The sequence below is a fragment of the Centropristis striata genome, chromosome 11 (genome assembly GCF_030273125.1).
Source record: "Centropristis striata isolate RG_2023a ecotype Rhode Island chromosome 11, C.striata_1.0, whole genome shotgun sequence".
NCBI lineage: Eukaryota > Metazoa > Chordata > Actinopteri > Perciformes > Serranidae > Centropristis > Centropristis striata.
The window spans coordinates 27,715,048-27,737,498 of NC_081527.1; the positions used below are offsets into that span (position 1 = coordinate 27,715,048).

The 22,451-nt window shown below is 38.2% G+C and overlaps 2 protein-coding genes across 4 annotated transcripts in view; both read left to right on the forward strand.

Annotated features, from left to right (window-relative positions):
• LOC131980958 (extended synaptotagmin-2-A-like) overlaps window positions 1–20,167 on the forward strand; it is a 92,827-nt gene extending 72,660 nt beyond the window's left edge. For 2 of the 3 annotated variants that reach the window (XM_059345254.1, XM_059345255.1), the window contains 10 exons: window positions 1,635–1,697; window positions 7,488–7,562; window positions 9,411–9,497; window positions 9,614–9,763; window positions 11,060–11,487; window positions 13,067–13,165; window positions 13,246–13,377; window positions 13,471–13,576; window positions 15,921–15,970; window positions 17,149–20,167. In XM_059345254.1, the coding sequence (XP_059201237.1) occupies window positions 1,635–1,697; window positions 7,488–7,562; window positions 9,411–9,497; window positions 9,614–9,763; window positions 11,060–11,487; window positions 13,067–13,165; window positions 13,246–13,377; window positions 13,471–13,576; window positions 15,921–15,970; window positions 17,149–17,194 (1,236 nt within the window). In that variant the 3' untranslated portion in view covers window positions 17,195–20,167. The remainder of the gene's footprint in view (window positions 1–1,634; window positions 1,698–7,487; window positions 7,563–9,410; window positions 9,498–9,613; window positions 9,764–11,059; window positions 11,488–13,066; window positions 13,166–13,245; window positions 13,378–13,470; window positions 13,577–15,920; window positions 15,971–17,148) is intronic. The other variant, XM_059345256.1, reaches the window with a different exon arrangement.
• On the forward strand, window positions 1,753–4,440 carry LOC131980959 (putative nuclease HARBI1). Its single transcript, XM_059345257.1, has 2 exons — window positions 1,753–3,510; window positions 3,706–4,440. The coding sequence occupies exons 1-2, from the start codon at window positions 3,374–3,376 to the stop codon at window positions 4,436–4,438; spliced, it is 870 nt and encodes a 289-aa protein (XP_059201240.1). The 5' UTR covers window positions 1,753–3,373; the 3' UTR covers window positions 4,439–4,440.
• Window positions 20,168–22,451: the final 2,284 nt, after the last annotated feature.

Consider the following 22,451-nt stretch of genomic DNA (forward strand, 5'->3'; position numbering starts at 1 on the left):
ATTTGATTCATTATAAAGAAATGCACAGACGTTTTGACAGGAAGTGACATTAATAGGGCTGCAACTAATGATTATTTTCATTATTGATTAATCTGTCGATTATTCAAACAATTAATCGATTAGTTGTTTGGTCAATAAAATGTATAAAAATATCAATCAGTGTTTCCCAAACCACAAGATGACGTCCTCAAATCTCTTGTTTTGTCCACAAACCAAAGAGATATTCAGTTTATTGTCATAAAGGAACAAAGAAACCAGAAATATTCACATTGAAGAAGCTGAAATCAGAGAATTTAGACTTTTGTCTTTAAAAAACGGTTCAAACCAATTATTCTATTATCAAAATAGTTGACGATAAATTTAATAATCGATTATTGTTCGATTAATCGGTTAATTGTTGCAGCTCTAGACATTAACACTGTTTGCCAGTGGAGATCCACGATGAGTGAATTAACCTTTAATGTAACTGCTTAACTGTTAACACGTCTGTGTATTGTTTAAAAATCAAACCTCGCAACACATTACTGATCTGACATCCATCCATGTCAGATCACAGCTGCACAGTTTAATTCTACATTAAAAAAATACCAGAATGTTATTTTTAAGGGAGCTCTGATAAAGATTTTTGGGGCCATTCGCCGATCGATTGTCCCAGATGTTTTGACCTTTTTTTTTTAAGGATCACAGATTTAGGCATTTTAGATATTACAGATAGATATTTACAAATAGCAACTGATAACCATCGGTGCCAGATCAATCGGAGCTCTCTTAATAATTTTAATATGTCATTTTGCAGTTCTTCACATTATTTTTTATTATTATTTAACTGTGCAGTCATGCTTTTAATTTATACTAAATACATTAAATTAGCAAACAAACTTGCATCATAAGTTCATTTGTTGCCTCTCTTTGATTCTTTGCAATCTGCAAAACACAGTGAAATACTTATTTGTTATCACCAGTTCAGTGTTTTTCAAAGGAACAAGTTAGTTGTAATTTCAGTGGATTTCATACTAATATAAATATACAAACGTCACCACAACATCGAACCATCTTGGCTTCTTTTTGATCAGAATGATTCTTTCCCTCTGATCTTCATTAATCAATGACTCCATCTAATGCTGTGCTATTTTAACTAGAGTCCAACCAGTATTGTTTTAACTGACAGCAGATATTTTACCACATGCAGACAAAATTTTGTATATTTTTGTATATTTAACCTATTTAATGAAACTGTTATAGATATTATAGATATATTTGTTGCATTTGTGAAACTTTTTAAGAGAGATGATCAACAAAAACATTTATTTTTTGTGTGAAATGTAGTTTTCAATCAGTGCTACAACATATTATTATTGAATGTATTAAAAACATGATAAATCCAGTATAGGTTGGACTCTAGTTGTGACCTCATGTCCAGGTTGAATCGGGGAATGACATTAACCATGTGATCATCCATGTTGTCTCTCTGTCTGTCTCATTGTGTCCCAACGTTTGGTGATGCTGGCGGTCCTGGTGTCTCCTCCTCCTCCTCCTCCTCCTCCTGCATGCCTCTTGTTCCCCTAATAACCTGGTGGTGGTGTGTGTGTGTGTTGTTTGCTCTCTCCTGCCTTGTCCCTGGGGGAAAATCAAAGCGCAATCCGTTAGAGTTCAACCATTCGGGGCTGAAGAAGGTCTCGGTCAGTAAGGCCATCAAGGTAACGTCACGGTAACGAAGCACACGCATACAGCTCTGACACGAGGAGGGACACAGACAGACACAGAGGCAGGCTTACATACTCCATTTATTTATACTATGTGGACAAAAGTGTGCGGACACCCACCAGTTTTGGGAGTTTTTTTTTAATACAGTTTTACACCCAAAGTTCACAAAACTGATTCAACATATTGTTACATTTGTAAACTTGGGAAACAAGTGCCATATTTGTAGTTGATTGGTTATTGTGAAAAAGTACACTACAGGCCAAAAGTTTGGAAGCAGCTTCAATTTTCTGTTCACAAATGGCTTTCTTAAAAAACAGTATGGATTCTTTGGATTTTTAGATGTGTTTACTGCATGATCAGACTTTACCTTTACTGATTTTTTTGCTAATCTTTATTGACCATTTTCCTTAGTTTACCTTTAGGGATACATCGATGTTACCAGACCATTGCTGAATAAATGTTAACAAAAGAAAAGAAGGGCTTAGTTTTAGGGTTGAGAAGATTAGGAAGATTCATAACTTCAGAGCAAAAGTTAAAAAATAAATCACAGTTTGCATTATTCACTTCAGCTCTTTGGCTTTTGAGAGTTTGGATGCAAAAATCCCAATAAATCTCAACTGTGTTCATATCTCCGACAAACTACCACATCAATGGCTAGAATGAAGCAGCTGGGTAAAGAAACAAGAGTTCAGATTTATACATTAAGGAAAGAAGGATACACAAAGTCTAAGTAATAAAAACCCAAAAGCCTGATAATAATAGTAAAAATGTGTTCTAATAAGCGACTCTTTATATAATAATCACGTTTATTTTGTTGCAAAGTATAGCAATGAAACTATGATCTTTTTTTGTACATTTTTGCTTCCAAACTTTTGGCCTGTAGTGTATATGACTTCACACATTCTAAACACATTGAAAATGACTTAAACACATTAGAAATGTTTTAGAAATGTAATGAGCTGTTTCCCCACAGCTCTTTATTTATATTTTGAAACGAGACTATGAACCCTTATAGGGAGAAAGTTTGGGGATTTTTTGGACACTGTGTTGCTCTATAAAAATCTAGTCAAAGCTAATGGCCGCGTTTCCCAGATTCGCTCTTAGCGCTTAAGAAGCTCTTAAGCGCTAAGAGCGTCTTAGGGACGCTCTTAAGAGCGCTGTGAAAGAAGGAAGTGTTTCCCAGAGTCGTTCTTAGCTTAAGAAGATCTTTCACTAAGAAGGAAGTCTAAGATCGCCCTGACCCACTCTTAACAGCCTTCTTAGCGACCAAACGCTCAGTGCAGCCGCATCAGGGAAAGTTATATCGGACACAAAGGAATACTAAAACCCTGCGTAATGATGAATGTGCGCTCATAACTGCAGAACACTGACGCAAGAAAAATAATAGCATAAGAAGAAAAATAACGATATAAAAATAAAGAATTGCCCATGTGTTCCTGTAGCTACATAAATAAAATAAATCATTACTATCACTCCTTACGTTTTCACACACATTCGGCATCTGCATATGAGTTTACAGTAGCTATAAAAACATCAACAACCCTGTGGTATTTCACAGATATGAGGGAAACTGACAGGTGTAATTGAACTCAGCTGGAACCTCATCAAGAGGGTCTCCACCTGCAAGTCTATATAAAGGCGTTGCCGAAGTCCACGCGTGTGAGACACCATGGCTGCAATACAGCATATTCTCGCTGCGAACCAACAGCGTCGCCGTGCGCGAAGCCAGACGGTTTATATAAATGCTTATGTGCGTCAGCACTTCTCCCCACTCGACGTGCTGTCGGACCGGGCTGTCCAGTCCAAGTACCGGCTTCCTCGTGAGGAGATCCACCGCCTCGTCACGCTCGTGTCACCACACATCCAGAGGGCAACCCGCTGCAATTTTGCCCTCAGCCCGGAGGTGCAGCTCCTGGCCGCGCTGCGTTTTTACGCAGTGGGGAGCTTCCTGGAGGTGGTGGGGGACGGCAGCGGCCTCAGCAAGGCATCGGTTTCACGGAGTGTGGCAGCCGTGACACCGATCCTCCTGCGCCATGCCCGGAGACACATCAGGATGCCCACCACGCGGAACGAGGTCCACCGTGGATTTCACGCCATGGCTGGGATCCCCCGGGTGATTGGTGTCGTGGATGGCACACTGATCCCAATCCACAATCCCTCCCTGATGGATCCGTGCTGGATTGGGAGGAAACATTACGCTGCCATCAACACTCAGGTGGTGGTGGACCACGATGGCCTCATCACCGACATCGTTGCCAGGTGGCCAGGAGGCACACACGACAGCTTCGTGTGGGCCAACTCAGCTGTGGGGCAGAAGGCTGGCAGAGGAGAGTTCGGCAGGAGCATCTTCCTCGGAGACAGTGGCTACCCTCTCCGGAGTTACCTCGTGACACCGGTAACCAACCCAGCAACACCACAGGAGGAGAGGTTCAATGAGGCCCACACACACACCAGGACCCACATTGAACGGGTGTTTGGCAGGTGGAAGTCCCGTTACCGATGTGTCCATCGTTCGTCAGGGGGACTGCGCTTGTCACCTGTGAAATGTTGCCGCGTGATTGTTGTCACCGCCATGCTGCACAACATAGCAGTGCGCGTTGGAGCAGATGAGCTGCCTCCTGTGGATGACGATGGGGAAACATCGGAAGACGACGCCCTCAACCCCCGCGAAGCCCGAGCAATACTCCACCAAGCTGGTGTCCAGACTAGAGAGGAGCTTGTGAATCTCTTTTGAAGTCTCAGCCCCTACCCCCGTCACCACCAAACACAAATATCAGCACCACCCTACTCCCATCATCAAACCCACTACCATCATACAACCCATATTATATCAACCATCATGTATAGGGCTTGAAAGCTAGGAAGTGAAACAGATGTGCGGGTAAAACACCCAAATAATAAATTAGTGTCGGATAATGTCCCGCACACCAATTTATTGTTGCAATGTTTGGGTGCTTTACCTGTTTAAGGTCTGGCACAGGACGTAAAGGAATAATTCTTGCATACAGTATGCAAATTTATACATGAAATCCAACTTTTGGATAGAGGAGGCCAGGTAACAAGTGGGGAATTAGCGGTGCTGAAAGTAGTGATAGGATAAGCACGTGCGTCAGGGCGCACATGTCATGAATCTACTCAAATCAATGACACAATACAAATTGCCTGGGATTTTTATTCGCTAGGTTTGACACCCTTTTTTCAATACAAAATTATCCACACAACACATGATTGAAAAGGAAAAGTAGTTTATTTAAAACACAAAACAAAAAGCGATGGCACCGCTGTCTTTACTGGGCGTCTGCATCACCTGCATGAAGAGAGGTTGATTAGTGAAATTGAACGGGATACATTGTGCAATGCGGAGGAAAAAAATAGAAATGCCCCTTACCTGCGTCCTGGGGGAGAATTATTGGGACCGAGATGGAGGGACTGTTGAACTGCGCCTCGGCAAGTGTCAGCTGTCTCCGGTGCAGCTCCAACTTCTGACGTTTGAGACGCACCATCTCCTCTTGGAGGGCAGTCTGTCTCTCCAGTTGGCCCTCTATCCCCCGCAGCACAGCCAGTTTCTCCCTCTTGAGACGCACCAGCGTCTCGCTGCAGGTGCAGGTCGTTATGGAGGGGCGTCCCCGTGTGCGGACACCGGGCCCTGCTGGTTGGCATGCGGGGACAGGGCTCGGTTGCAGGGGGTCGTCCTCTCCTGGGGACGTGCAGGTCGCTGCTCCGCTCCCAGATGGCTCCTCCTCCTCGCCTTCGCTGTTGTCTGAGAGCCCTTCGTCCCCCAGAATATCGATGCCCCCACTAATGCCTTCAGAGGCCGTCTTTCCAATAATGGAGAGGACTTTTTCCTCGTCGGGAGTGAGGGTTGTACCCCCAGGTGCGCCACCGCCCGTGCCCATGCTCTCTCGCCTCACCTGTGCGCTTTTTTTTTTTGTTTGGCTCTGGAACTCCTGCCACTTCTTCCGCACGGCACACCAGTCTCGAAGGCCACAGGGACTAGAGGGGGACATCTTCTGGGCTATTGCCTGCCAAATGCGGTTTTTTAATGTTATGTCTTTTTTCCCCCTTGTTCCCCCAAATAACACCTCGCGGTGCTGCCAGACCTCGTCCACTAATGTGGCCATCTCCTCTGCAGTAAATGAGGGTGACCTCTTGCTGCGTTTGCTGCCTGCTTTCTCCATTCTCATGTGTGTGCGTATCCACAGTGGGGTATATATGCGTTAATGGCTTGATTACTACTCGGATACACCTGTTAGCTGTGATCACACACACGCACACACACACACACACACACACACACACGTAGCCTTATTGCACGGGTGGGGTGACTTAAGCGCTGATAAGGTGGTGGGTGATCGATTTGCCTGGCATCGATTGATTTATATTTCAGCACCACGGCGGTGGACAGCTCCCACTAAGAGCTTCTTAAGAAGCTTCTTTGGCGGGATCTTAAGAAGGCAGTTAAGAACGCATCTGGGAAACACCCCTATCTTAGCGCTCCTTCTTAGCCGAACCCTTCTTAAGAGCCTTCTTAAGTCCTTAAGAACGAGCGAATCTGGGAAACGCGGCCAATGAATGTATATTAAACAGAGTGAGAGCTGACTGTGTGTGGTGGCCAGCAGGGGGCGCTGCTGCAGCCTCCATAGTGACTGTGGCAGATTTCAGTTGCAGGAACGGACTGTGAAATCATTAACATACTCCACTAATCATGTTCGTTTACTAAAACTGTGCATTGTGTCTAACAATGTGTGTTGTAAATAACAACATTGTTGTTACACTTTTGATTCTCTTTAATTGATCTTTTCTTTGAAACTGATCTGGTGTGTTTCCAGATTTCTGGTTTTGGAGCCATTTTACTTTCTTAACTCCTTCTCATCACGTTTCACATTTTACGAGCTCACATTTTATTTTAAGAGCTGAAATGTGAAGTAGTACTGCATAGTTTAGTATCATGGTAAAGATTTGATATATCATACTAGGGCTGGGTGATATGGACCAAAAGTCATATCCCGATATGTTTAGGCTGAATATCGATATACAATACATATATCCAGATATTTTTTATCACAAAGTGAGAGCAAATGTTCAGTCAAAGTCAAATATGACATGTCACAAGTAGTTTTATTGAAACCATTTATTGAAGTGAACATAAATACTGAATAACAACAGGAGTACCTTTTTTTAAATCAAAGCTCCATAAAGTGCAAATTTAAATAAAAAATATATTAAATAAAAACACCATATGAAATTTAATAGGCCAATATTTTTCTGAAATAAATATATTTATATGAGAAAAGAATAATGAACATTATAAAATAACTAAATATGACAAACCCTAGTAAGGGCAGCATTTATACATTTATTATTAATTATATATTGAACTATATCGATATATGCGATATGATCTAATTTCATATCACATTTAAAAATATATTGATATATTCTTTATATCGATATATTGCCCAGCCCTATCTCATACCCAGAAATGACTCAATGTATGACCTCAAAATGCACATTGTGAATGCTCATAATCTTTAGTATAGATACAACTCCTGTAGAGCCTTGTTGTTAACTATTTAACAGTTTAATAAACAGTTTAGAAGTTTTTTAAGTAATTAGTGGCATGTCTAGTTTGGTTACTTCATGTTAAAAAGATGCTTAACTGAGCTAAATCTCTTAATTACTTAATCATTGCTTCTTTTTTAACGAAATTTGTTACTAATTGAACTCTACAGAAACAGCCTTTTACTATTTCTTGTTTCTAAAACCTGTTTTTTCTTCTGCAGTCAGGTAAGAAGGTGACGAGCGACCCCAGTCCGTTTGTCCAGTTCACAGTGGGACACAAGTCCTTCGAGAGCAAGGTGAGACCACCATGATCCACATTCATACCAACAGAATTCATTCAGTCAGTATAATCCTTATAACTCTTGGGTATCTTTAACATTCTGTGTTTACATTTATTGAGGACAACTTTACCTTTCAGGAAGTAGGGTTGTCACCATACTACAATTTTCAACTCGATACCGATACTCAAGAAAATATTGGATACTCTATACCATTTTCGATACCACAAGGATAAAAACAAAGACCCCAAAATTTAACAGAAATATTTTTATTAACAAGAAAAATGCAACATGTAAAAATTAACAGAACAGAATATTTTCTCTTAGGTTATTAAGTTTACTGACTACTGTATGTTTTATGTGGTAATTATGTTTGATGTTTGTTTGTGTCTAATTTTTATTTTTAAAGTTCTTATATATTGTTTTATTTATTTATTTAGGTTGGTTTTGTGATTTTGTTGTTGTTGTTCTTTTTCTTTCTTTTTTTTCTTTTTTACTGTGTTTGTCCATTGGTGATTTATGTTGTGTTTTGTTTAAATTAATAATAATAAAAAAAAAAATAAAAAAAAAAAAATGAACAGAACCACAGGTTAAATATTTATAATAAAAAACAGTTGTGCAAAAAGAAACTGCAACTATGATAACAAGCTTCAGATACTCGATACTTTTGAAAATTAGTATTGTATCCAGATACAACGTTTTAGTATCGATACTTTTTGGAGTATCGATACTTTTAACAACCCTATCAGGAAGTAAATAAGCCAATATGGCAGATTTCACTTTCTTTGCAAGAATGAGACCAGAAGATGGATCTAAGACTTAGAGTTATAATAAAGACTGGGAACAGTAAACAGCTGCTCCAAATTAGGACACAAACATTTTAAAAACTCACTAATTACAACCAATAGTCTGTGTAATAAAATAATAAATTTTTCACATTTCTGTTTGTTTAAAAATTTAGCTAAACAATAAATTCAAAGAAACGTTATAAGCATCTTTTTTGGGGCAGAGTCAGGCAAACAGTTTTCTGCCACTTTACATCTTAATGCTGAGCTAGAATAACCTCCGTGTGATCAAGGTTATTATAGTTAACGAAAACTATGAAATAACGAAAACTAAAATTGAAAAAAAACTTTTCGTTAACTGAAATAAAAATAAAAAGAGTTTTTGAAAAAACGATAACTAACTAAATAACTGATAACTAACGATAACTAAAAGTATTTTGTGGTTACAAACAAACTAAAACTTATAAAACTAAAATTATAGTGAAAATGTCCTTAGTTTTCGTATTTGTCAACTTTTTTTATACGTAAACCTTTTTGGTTGATATGAAATCTATTTCATCTATCTGGTTTTATGAATTAATAAACTTGTTGGGGCCGAGATGGATGAGACAAAGGAAATAAAGGAAACATTTATTGTGACCTTATTGAATCTCACACCCAACAAATACCCCATTACAAAAAAACACTTAAACTAATAAAAACTAAACTAAAACTAAGCATTTTCCAAAAAATAAAAACCAATTAAAACTAGCAAACTCACTCTAAAAACTAACCAAAACTAACTGAATTTGAAAACAAAAATTGACTACAAAATTAAAACTAAATCTAATAAAAAAAACAACAACTATTATAACCTTGGGTAACCATAGTGCCCATGATCCTAAAGCTAACAAATTGTACTGGAGCTGCTGAGTCTGTAACCACGGCACATTTGGCGGGTAACTAGATCTGCATAGGTTTGGATATTTTCACTACCATTTTTGCAGGACTTTTTTCTTAAAAATAATTAGCTGCTATTGAGTTGGCTGTAGTTTGTGATTAGAATTCCCATAATTTCTCTTTCTATTGTTTCTTCTTCCAGACCAGATATAAGACCAATGAACCGGTGTGGGAGGAAACCTTCACCTTCCTCATCCACAACCCTAAAAGCCAGGAGCTGGAGGTGGAGGTACGGTTGTTGGCTGATCATTACATCACTGCTCCAGTCTCGTGTTTATCAGCAGTAAAATGTGGTGACTGTATTTACCCCGTCAGCTAATGATTCTGCTCCCTGTTGTCTTTCAGGTGAAGGATGAGAAACACGAGTGTTCGTTGGGGACGATGGTGCTCCCTCTGACTCGCCTGCTGGAGGCGGAGGACATGACGCTGAACCAGCGCTTCCCTCTGAGGAACTCTGGACCGAGCTGCACCCTCAAGATGAAGATAGCTCTGCGGGTAGGAGGACCACCTGCGGATCATTTTCTCTGAGTGACAGTTTATGGTTTATTGTTTTATTTGGATCCCCATTAGCTGCAGCACAACTGCAGCTATTCTTCCTGAGATCTGACATATAATATACAGTACATACAACTTAAATTAAAAAGACATTTAAGAGTTAACAATGGGAAAAGTGAAAAAAAACAAACCAAGAATATAAAAGGTACTAATTATTATTATTATTATATATTTTTAATAGTAAATTAATAGTAAATCTAAATATCCATTTAGGAGATGTTATTTCATCTTTACATTTAATATCCATTACTTAAAGCTATATGTTATATATAATTTAATACTATATAGCTGTGTTTATTACGTAGTAGTTAGTATTCTTTACTGAACCATATTATTCTATATCTTTAATGGAGTTCATTTATTAATAACAATTTCATAATTAGTATATTTATCCATTTAAGAGATGTTTTTTCAATAATAATTTAAAGTCTTTTGTGCTAATGGTTTGTTCAAAATGTTTGGTAAATGGATTCCCAGCAGTCATGGCTCTGTATGTTGCTGTTCTTTTACTGAAGTTTGTCTTTATTATCTGTAGTGAGAACTTTCCGCTGGCTGCATGTCTCGTCATGTAGCTATGATTGTCTGAGCTAAAATGTAGCTTTTAGTATCGAACATATGGAGTTCTGGATATGGAAACATATCTTACAAATATTATTAGTGAATAATGTTGTCTGTCACGTACCGTTAACCAGCCTGTATTTTTATGCATTTTGAAGACATTTGTTCTGATATTACAACCAAGGACTATGCTGATTGCTAGTTTATGAATCATGTCTGCTGAGGCGTTTGACTAAACCACTGGGCAGTAGTCCAGATTTGACAGAATTAAAGCCTGTATTAAAAGTTTATTTGATTTTGATGATAATATTTCTTGCATCTCCTAATGACAGAGATGCCACTTCCAATTTTATTAACGATTTTATTTATATGTGTTTTCCATGTAAGTTTGTTGTCAATGACAACAAGAAACACTTGTTGTTAGGAGTGCCATTAGGACTCCTTGAAGTGGTTTTAATCACTTTTGTTTCAAACTATTAGAAGCTCTTTAAAATCCCAATGGGGGCAGTAAAGTGATGCTGTGGTCTGAGAAACCGTCCTTTTACTGGAAAGCTTGAAAAGGAGCAGAACTTCAGTCATGCATGAAACTTTTTTCTTGTCCGATTTTGCCAAAACCTCACCTCAATTTCCTGTTGTCTAACAATCTTTTCTCCTTTTTCTCTGTGTGTTTTATTCCAGGTGCTGTGTTTGGACAAGAGCACGTCTTCATCCTCAGACTCCACCCCGTCCTCCGTGCAGGTCCGCAAAAACAGCTCCTCCAACCAAACCCCGCGGCCCTCTGTCTCCTCCGAGTCCCCCGCTCCTCCCTCCTCCACCTCCACCTCTGACATCCCCCGCTCGTCCTCAGTGTCAGCCCAGGACCTGCTGAACCGGCGGCGGGACGGAGAAGAGCCCTTCAGGTCTCCGGGAAGCACAGACTACGGCCAGGGGGGAGGAAGAGGAGGTCAGAGCCTGGCGGAGACCGGGAGGAGCACCTCCAACCTGGCCATCTCTGGTTCCCAGCAGTACCTGGCTGGAGGCAAGGAGCCCACGCCCAGCATCGCCTCGGATATCTCCAACCCCTACGCTGCTCAGGAGCTGCAGCAGAGACTCCAGCAGCTGCAAAAGTATCTATCAACCAATCATACATCACTTTATCTCTCTATCTAATGATCTGTCTGAGTAACTTTTATCTTCTTTATTTATGTCTGTCAAAATTATTTAAAAAAAACATTTAACTATCAAAATCTGTGCAAACCACAGGCAGAACATCTGAATTTAAACTACTTTACTTTACTACGTCTGTCCTGTGAAACCAACAGAACTTTATTCCTACTTTTGCACCAAAAGTCCAAGTAACTTGAACTAGAGCTGCACAATTAATCGAATTTTAATTGTGATCAAGATTTTGGCCGCCACGATTAAATTAACCTGATCGTCTGCGATATATCCATTTTAAAATGCGGCTCTCCTGCATATCTAATCAAGCACTTTCTACACCAGTAGTCCACCAACCACCAGGGGGCAGGGCTTTTTTTCTCCCCTGGAAAAAGCCTGGTTGCTGATTGGATAGAACACTAAGCAGGATGTGACGTACTCGATGTACTCGACGCCACAACAACACACGCCATTTGTAAAAGCCGGCAAAGCAGTGTTGCCACCTTAGCAACTTTGTTGCTATTTTTAGCGACTTTTCAGACCCCCTTATTTTTAAAAAAAAATCCACTGGCGACAAATCCAGCAAATTTCACAGTCCTCCTGCAGCAGTCTCTCCCAGCTGTAGAGCCGGAGGGGATGTTAACCCCTTAGCTTCCAGTCTGCAAATTGCTAGCAGGCTAACAGTTAGCTCTGTAGCAGTACAGTGTGTATGTGCTGCTGCTGCAGGAGGTGTTTACTTAGAGATCTCTGTTTGTTTACAACAATCACCAGACACACTGTGTGCGCACACTAAAAGTTTCAGTAATTCCCTAAAACTGTGGTTATTATCAAACAAACTGTAGGAAATAGTGCATTAGTTTGGCGCTAGTTTCAGTTGCACACATTTGATTCTCTGTTGAATATTTGTGGCAGCAGGATAGTGTGTGTGGGATTGAGTTAAAATCAACTACAGTGTGTGTGTTCATGGCGATGAAGGAACATGTAGTTGGAGTTTTTAGTTTGTGGTGTCACTGCGACAGATGAAGTATGAGATAACTATATGATTAAACATTTATTAAAAAGAGTTTAAGTTTAAGTTTTTGTATTTATTTCATTTTTTTTTTATCCTGATATAATTCTCTGTTTCGTGATTGTTTTTTACAGACTTGAATTTTGAGTTTTGATGATCTGTCGGCTTATTTAAAAACATATAATTGTGTTTGAATGAAGGAACATGTAACACAGTGTAACAGAGTTGCTCTTATTTCTCTTATTTAGTTTTTAATCAGTTTTAAACCAAATTGGAACACAAAGGAAGAATAATATAGAATTCTTAGACATACCTGAAACTTTTACCTGAATTATCTTCAGTTGTAATGTTTATAACTTTTACACTATAATTGAAATCCAAGTTTTGATAATACTGTTTTAATCTGTCTGTCTGTCTGTCTGTCTGTCTGTCTGTCTGTCTGTCTGTCTCTCTCTCTATCTCTATCTCTATCTCTATCTCTCTCTCTCTCTCTCTCTCTCTCTCTCTATCTCTATCTCTCTCTCTCTCTCTCTCTGCAGTGGTTCAGGCCCGAGTCATTTCCCTCTGGGTGAGGTCCAGCTGACGGTCAGACACAGCTCCCAGAGGAACAAACTCATCGTGGTGGTTCACGCCTGCAGGTATGAACCGAGTGAGGAGGTAAAATAATCTTCTCAAAGTGAATGTTTTCAAGCATTATTTATGTGTTTTACTTCGACAGAAACCTTATTGCGTTCACTGACCACGGCTCCGATCCGTACGTCCGCCTCTACCTGCTTCCTGACAAACGGAGGTCGGGCCGGAGGAAAACTCACACATTCAAGAAAACCCTGAACCCGGTTTACGATCAGACGTGAGTCCCACCGTCCTGCACTTGTGTTGTTAGATTGCTTGTTCAGCACCTGAGTTGTAAATGTACTATTTCATTTCCTGTGTGTCTGCTCAGGTTTGAGTTCAGCGTTTCCCTCGTGGAGCTCCACAGACGGACTCTGGATGTGGCCGTGAAGAACGGTGGAGGTCTGCTCTCCAAACACAAAGGCCTTCTGGGAAAGGTACAGACGTTCACTGTAACCGCTGATTAAAGGGATATTTCTTCCTACAGGTGTAAATTAATGTTTAAACCTCTGAAGTCCAGGAGATTTTGGTTCAAATTTGTCAACTTCCTATGCATTCATTTCTGTCTCTTTCAGTCTCACCTTACATCACATGCATGGCTCCTTTTTCTAGACACAAACTTGGTTCAGTTAGCCTGGGTATACCCATACTGCCTTGCGCGCTCAAATTTCATTTCGAACCTCCACAAAGTCTGGAAACTACAGCCGTTCTTAGCCCTGTTTTAGGGATCCAATCACAGAGCGGGGAGGGACAGTAAGACGATGACGCGTACTACGCGGCAGACGGAAGTTTGTAGTTTTGTAGTTTTCTTACAGATCCAACATGGATGCAGCAGACGCGAAACTCTCTTTAGCTGTAGACGGCGTTTTAGATAGTTAAGAGCCAAAGTTTATTTTAAAAGAAGAACACCGTTTAACTTTAAACTCATGTTTCACCACCAAAAAGGATGTTTTAGCCTTGCTTCCGACAGGATTTGGCCAAAGCCTAATCTACCAACTAGCCCTGCTACCGCTCGCTGCTGTAACGCCAGTGATCTCGATACGAGCCGGGGGACAATGGAGCCGCCGACAGACCCGCAGCAGCTCGTCTATCGCCCATAAAATCAGTGGATGTGTGTGGCTGAATGATATGGGGGGGAATAAGGCCTAAAAATAAATAATCTTACAGAAAGCGAGAACTGGAGAAGCAAAGTAGCAAGCAACACTCTCTCACAGACACACACACAGACACACACACACACAACAAACATCAATTTCTGTCGCTCTACATACGTCATCTGGTATAACTGATACGATTGGCTAAGAGCTACCTACAGACGCTTTTGATGGACAGTCTAAGCGCCCAATAAACGGCTCCTGAGGAACGTAAACCACGCCTCCTCTACGGATAAATGAATGGCTGGCTATCAGTCAGATTTTTCATTTTATTTTTTTTTTAAGTATAAAGCTGCCAGGAATTGAAAATACAAACAAAAGACACAGGTTTCTGTGGAAATGTACAATTTTTTTTACCATTCATACACACAAAACCAGCAGAAAAAAATAAAATAAAACTACAAAACAGTCTATTTGCATGTAAATTAAAAATAGTAATAGTTTTGCAGAAAGAAAATTCACAATTTAAAAATTGTCTACATGAATGGCACACTGCATGATTGCACTTTCAACTGGCTTTCTCAACTTGTCTACATATTATATATAAATAAAGTTATAACTGTAAATAAACCTGTGTATTTTCAATAAATAGATGGACTCCTCTTTTAACAACCACCCTTTTGTGGAATATTCACCCAAATGGAAAATTATAAAACAGAAGAACTATCAAGCCAAACTGCATTTATTTTAAGTTTTTTTTTTAAGGGAACAACTACTAGTTTCATGCATGTCACGTATTTAGACAAACTAGAATATATGAGTTTAAACATGGCTCAAAATGTTCTTTTGATCCTCGTTTATAACAAGTTATATTTAAACACCAATAACCTGGACGTGCTTTATGCCAGAACTATGAAAATTACCACATACTTTGTAAAGCTTGTCAACCACACCTATATACTGTGTATACATGTTCTACTTTTATACAAGCTATGGAGTTTTTAGTTTGTGGTGTCACTGTAACACATGAAGTATGAGGTAATTATATGATTAAACATTTATTAAAAATAGAGCTGCAACAATTATTTGATTAATCGAACAATAATCGATTATTACGGTAAATTAATCGTCAACTATTTTGATAATCGAATAATTGGTTTCAACAGATTTTTAAAGACAATAATTCCAAATTCTCTGATTACAGCTTCATCAATGTGTTTATTGGTATATTATTATATACTTCTGGTTTCTTTGTTCCTTTATGACAATAAACTGAATATCTCTTTGGTTTGTGGACAAAGAGGACGTCATCTTGTGGTTTAGGAAACACTGATTGATATTTTTCAACATTTTATTGACCAAAAACGTTTAAAAAATAATCAACATATTAATCGATAATGAAAATAATCGTTAGTTGCAGCCCTAATTACAAAGAAGCTGGTCACCAGCAGAAAGGTGGGTTTTAAGAGGTTAAACACAAAGGAAATGTCTTTAAGTTAATTAATTTTATCCTGATAGAATTCTCTGTTTCATGATTGTTTTTACAGACTTGAATTTTGAGTGTTGATGATCTGTCAGCTTTTTTAAAAACGTATCATGTTTGAATTGTGCATGAAAAGATGCAGTCATTTTTATATTTTGCATGTATGCAGTCATTTATATTGAGTCTGTGTGTTTTTATCATCAGGCTCTGGTGGATTTGGTCCATGATGACATGGTAAAGGGTTGGACACAATGGTAAGTCTTTGATTTCCCACTTTTTAAAGTTTATATTAGAATCTGATAACACAATACTGCCCTACAAAGTCTAACTGCAGTCACTACACAAAAGGTAAAACTGAGAAAAACTGCTTTAAAGTTTTTAAACGTGTTTTAACTGGCCAGCCAAATTAGTTATTGGTAGGTAAGTCATATGGCACTTATTTCTATATGTATTGATGATGTTATTTTTATGCTCAAAAATCATGATAATTTATTTGACAAAAATGTAGTTACTGCACTCTGGTTTTGCTGTAAAAGGATCTAACAATAATGCAAAAACAGAGTGCAGTAACTACAATGTTGTTGTCTTCTTTCATCTTTTATATTTTGTTTTCAGTAAACAAACATTTTCAAACTGAATTTGTTATAAATGGATTTAAAAGTGTTTAACAACTCTATTCAAAGATTTGCATATTTTAGACTTAATATTATAAAGTAATGTTATATTTTAGTCTTAATATAATTTTATCTCACTTTTTTACTTCATTACTATCTAAATAATAGTTTCCCTTTCAAATAACCTTATAATTTCTATTATTTTAATGTTTAAATTAGTATATATATCCAAAGCAGACTGTGGTAAGTGCAATTACAGCTTGGTTTTGAGTTCGATTTTGTGGTTTTTATATCAATATTTCTCTGAAAAAAAGCAAAATTCTAAAACTTTGTCACAAGATGAAACAGACATCAAGGAGTTCATTTTTAGTTATAACTCAATTTTGACCAAATACCTGTATGTAGTTACTGCAGTTAGACTTTGTAGGGCAGTATAGTCAAACAATGATTTTAATTAATCATGCTTTTTATGTTAATCTCAACCTGAAAAGTAACTGATGCTGTCAGCTAAATGTAGTGAAAGGGACAAAATTTGCCTCCAAACTATAGTGAATTAGAAGTATAATATTACATAAATGTTACATAAAAGTACCCTAAACTTGTACTTATGTACAGTACTTGAGTAAATGTACTTAGTTGCATTACACCATTGGTTGTATCCTTGAGAAGTTTTGCTATTTGCTCATTATGAACTGATTTTAATTAATTTAATGAATTAGGAGTATGATTACAAAATAAAATACAGATTTCAGAGCCTTTTGAAGGAAATGCATGGAGCTGGAAGTTTCCAAAATAAAAGCCTCCTTCTCCTCCTGCAGGTTTGAGCTGAGTGAAGACGGCCTGTCGAAGCCTCACCAACTATAAACAGCAACAAGTGGAATACCACCACCACCATCATCATCATCATCATCATCATCATCATCATCATTATCATCATCACCATCACCATCATCACTACCATCATATCTCCACTCTTCCACTCGAGTCTACAGTACGGCTTTTATTTTCTCATGACTTGTTGTACAAACGGAAACAGAAAAAGCAGCTTTTGACATTCATTTAATCACATCAGTCGCAAGGCAAACCTCCCCTTTAAGAAGTGAAAGGCTGATAGAATAAAGGGAGTAAACGACATGTAGAATAATATATATATATATAACACACAATGTTCTGCTGTGGAAGTCTATATTCCATATTTATCATATAACAGCTGTAGAGGAAGACAATCTATATATATTTTTTGCTGTTGCAGCAGTTTCCTGCCTGGACTTTCAGTAAAGAACGACAGTGTACAAGTTTGTAAATAGAAACAAAGATGCTGGACAAAAAAAATGGCGTGTTTTAGAGCGAGAGGCGTGGCCAAATGATTGTTTGTCAATTTCTTTTATTGGATGAATGAATTACTTCAAATTTTGTGGAGCGGAGTGGGCGACTGCAGGAAGAGACGCCACCAAAGACGCGACGAAAGTATTTAATTTTTTCGCCCTTGTGGCTTTCGGTAACGCACCTTCGCTTTGGCTTTATTCCACTGAAATAATGTGTGTATTCACCAAAAAAAGCACACAAATATTATTTTTAATGTGATGCAAATAGCAGTTAGTTTAGTTTTCTAATACACCTGTTGTTCCACTGAAATGAGGCCACTGTTGAGTGTTACCTGTGTTTTTTTTTAAAATGGAATATTTGCACATTTGTGTATTTTTTTTTTTTTTTATCTAATGGGGATCATTTTTACTCTTAGTTGCAATTTCTTTTAGCATTTCTTAAATTCCTCTTGGAGATAAAAGTTTGTTTTAGTGAGTATCTCAGATTTAACATGTTTATAATTTATACAAGCAAAATTAAAATGTCAAGGCTTGAAATTATATAAATATATATATATTTTTTAGGAAAGTTTAACATTTTTTTCCATGAGATGATTCCACTTATTTGTCTGAAAGTTAAATATGAAGCTGCAGCCAGGAGATGCTTAACTTAGCTTAGCATAAAGACTGGAAACAAATGGAAACAGCTAGCCTGACTCTAATTGACATGTGAAATTTGTAAAGATTAAAACATACAAGATGCAACATAAATCAGTGATTTTTTTTTTTAGGTGGAAACGGATCTCCCTCCGTGTCCAGTCTTTATGCTAAGCTAAGCTAACCTATAGCTGTTGGCTTTATATTTAACAGACAAATGTTTCTGAATCTCTCATCGCACTGTTAGTAAGAAAAAAATTACCAATATTTTCAAAAATGTTGAACGACTACCACAAGGTAATTTAATTGAACCATATAAAAAAATAAAGATATTTAATTCTCACCCACATTTTCTTCATTTATCTAAAGCCACTGTGTGCAGATATTTGAAATGACTCTCTTCACAAAATGAACTGTGACCACAGCTGTAAACTTTCTGTCATATCTCACAGCTGCTTCATTTATCACTCCAAATTCCATTACTCTTTCAATAAATATTTTCCTAATAACTTCATATTATTTTTATTTTAATTATTGCTTTTAAGAAAATAAGAATGTATTGGTGTCTTTGGGGACTCTGGACAAAAGCACCAAATTACATCTATGCAATTTTAATAGGTAAACAAAGAATAAACAGATAAAGATGACAATAATTACACAATTAATATTAATAATAAAATTGAGAAGAAATCAGTTAACATTTTACTGTAATCGTTGTTTCTTACAGTAGATTGTTCTTGGGTGGAGGGGTGAAAGTTCATTGGGAAATAAACAAAACAGGAATATTTCAGTGAGTGAGTATTTGTCACAAAAAAAGTGAAACAAGTGCTGTTGAAATGTAAATTTTTTATGCTGAATTCACCTTATAATTTGGCCTTTCATTTTTAAAATCAGGCCTTTATTTGTACAGCCAGTATATCCCACTTTTATAAGAGAGTTAACAGTTCACACACCTGCACAAACACTGAGTTCAATTATATAAAAGTCACATAAAATGCACCAGTTTGCACTGTGATTTCTGCCAATTAAACGTTCAGAATAACTTCAAAGGTCCACAGATAATTTCTACAAACAGTGGCTTTAAAGAGTGAAGTTTACATTTCCAGCAGTTGGACATTATGGCCTTAAAGGGCTATATTTTGTGTTTGTTTGTCGATGTTTCGGTAAGGTCCGTATCGCGTTAATTTTGGCTTCAGTCATTCTGAGTTGTTGACGTTTTGTTTATGAATCAACATTAGTCTTAATGTGTCATTTTTTTAACACGGACGAGTGCAGAAAATGACGTTTTGTTTCATGTACATACTCTTTATTTTAACGCATATCATATTAAACACCGCTTTGACTTTGCAGCACTTCATCAGAAGGGATTTATATCAGTAACAAATAACATTATTCTTGCTATAAAACATGAAATAAATGCATATGTTGTCTATGTGGCCACTAAAAGCCAAAGAGCAGTGATTTCTTGTCAGTACAGAGGAGGCTAGTTTGACCTTTGACCTTTAAAATACAGATATATTTGCCTTGTGTTCACATCAAGCATCAGAAAGTATTTCACACGTGTATGTAAATTGTGCCATTCTGCATTTGATGTCTTTGATTGTTTTTTATTTGTGTTTCCTGCTGTCGTGTCTCGTTGTTCTGTGTTTTATTTTGTAAGAATCATTGGATTTGAGAGTTTCTCTGGAAGGGGGTTCGTTTTCTCCGTCTTCTTAATTTATCTTGTGCCTTAAGGTTCACACAGAGATTTTAACATGTAAAAAAAAGAACCAACAAAATGCTTCAGCATTTCCCATGTTTTCAGAATGTCTCCTAATTGTATTTTAACAACAAATAAAGGCTTTAGCTGGTTATAGCAGCATGAAGCTGTACAGCACTGTGGTGTCCAGACATTCTTTCATATTTATCTCTGCAGAGGATTTACTAGGTAGTAAATTAGAGTGGGCCCAGAGTGTTAAACCAATAAAGGCTGAAAATCTTTCACTTGCTGCTCCAAGACTTCACACTTAACACACGAGAAAAACACCAAAACGTCTTTCTGTGTCACCAAACTAATAACTTTTTTCTTGTCAGCAGCATCTCTGTATTTTTACTGGTTCTCCAGCAACAACACAGTCCTCACGTGACCCTGAATGCAGGACAGGAGGTCAAATTTGTGTTGGAAATAAACAAAAACAAACAGGAAAATTGGTGAATGCAAGTTCTCCTGAATCACTCAGAAAGAATCTGTTCATATAAGAAGTTGTTGCATGAGGCCCACTGAAGATAAACAAATGAAGTCTTTCTAAATCCTTTAATTCTTGATCTGTTATAAGATGAAAGCAGACTGATTCTGTATTTGTCTTAACGTCAGATTTTTGGTCTTAAACGTCAGTGTTAATCGTTCTTCTTTTGGCTCCAGAAACAATTATTTCAGTTCTATCTTTGTTTTACTGGAGGATATGTTGGCATGTCCAGTTATTGATTTGCTCACTAACAGTACTTATCTGGAACCACAGTCACCTGGTGACGTCGTTTTATAAATCTGTTTTGGCTGCATAATTACAGAGAGATATCCTGTTGTTTCTATAATCTGTGCACAGATTGCAGCCTGATGAGAGCGCTGATTGCTCCTCCTACAGGAATATTGTGATGAATTATGACCGCTGGATATTGGTTTCAAGAGGCAGAACACACACACACGCACACACCCTATGTGCAGGTGACAAAAGAGAAAGTTTGACTATGTTCTGCAGCCTGTGGGTATTTTAAAGTTAGGTGAAAATTTGTGAATATTTATATTTATATCCTCAGGTGTTCTCAAAATTGAGCTGCAGAGCCTCCATTGCTCACCCACTCCTATCTCCTCTATATGGGTGTTTTGCACAGTGTTCCTGCAGCAGAGTATTACATTTATTTAGGTTTTATTTCACCAGGAAGCCTTGTTGAGATTGATCTATTTTCTAAGACAGACCTGAGAACAAGAAACATTCACAATAGCACAACAGAATCAACACAAAAAGGAATCAATTGCAAGAATCATGAAAAACAACAGCTTTAAATTCACCTCAGATGTGAGGATTGACTGCACAACAATTTTACGGGTATACAAGAAGACAGACATCCTTTAATCCTACATAAGAAGCCAGGTCTGATTTATAATTGTTGAGTCAAATGTTGAATGTGAATCTTGAATGATACACGACACCAGGTTTGCTGTGTGCTTATTTAATCAAACATAAAACATAAATGAATTCTCCCAAATTATATAATATAAACTAGGCCTGCAAGCAGGACTGAACGGGACCGAGCAGAGTGGAGCCATCGGAGGAGGCAACATCGGGTGTGGCGCTCTGGGCTCAGTCCCTATGCGTCCCAAATGGTGTGTCTGTGTAAAACATGTTACTTCCTGTAGCCAGCGGAGGGCGCTCTGACTGAGTGTCAATATTGATATGTGGGTGTGTTCAGGGCTGGACCCTCATCACGTATGAGAAATTTGGGACAGATTGGACAATGTATGGTCAAGTTATACAGTCTCGTGTGTTGTGGCGAGACGGCATAATTTGCCGCCATGCCACGCCCACATAGTGTGACGGTCAGTAAAGCTTTTGATAACTTTTGATCCCAAAGGCCTTGTGATGGTACTGACCAACTTTGAAGTCAATCAGGTTAAATCTGTAGGAGGAGTTCATTAAAATATGAAATGTGGTCATTTAATGAAAGGGGGCGTGGATATAGCATAAGGGGCGGGGCTTTATGAAATATTATGATTTAGAAGTGTTAAGGGCTGGACTCTGATGAAGCATGAGAAGTTTGGAGCAGATCGGACAAAGAATGGAGAAGTTATGACGATCTCGTGTTTTATGGCGAGACGCCATATTTTGGCGCCATGCCACGCCCACATAGTGTGACTGTCGTTAAAGATTTGAATAAGTTTTGATCCCAAAGGCCTTGTGATGGTACTGACCAAGTTTGACGTAAACTAACCCTAGCCCTAACCCTAACCCTAATTAGGGTTAGCCCTAGGGTTAGGGTTAGGGTTGTGGCTAACCCTAACCCTAACCCTAACCCTAATTAGGGTTAGCCCTAGGGTTAGGGTTGTGGCTAACCCTAACCCTAACCCTAACCCTAACCCTAATTAGGGTTAGGGTTAGGGTTAGCCACAACCCTAACCCTAACCC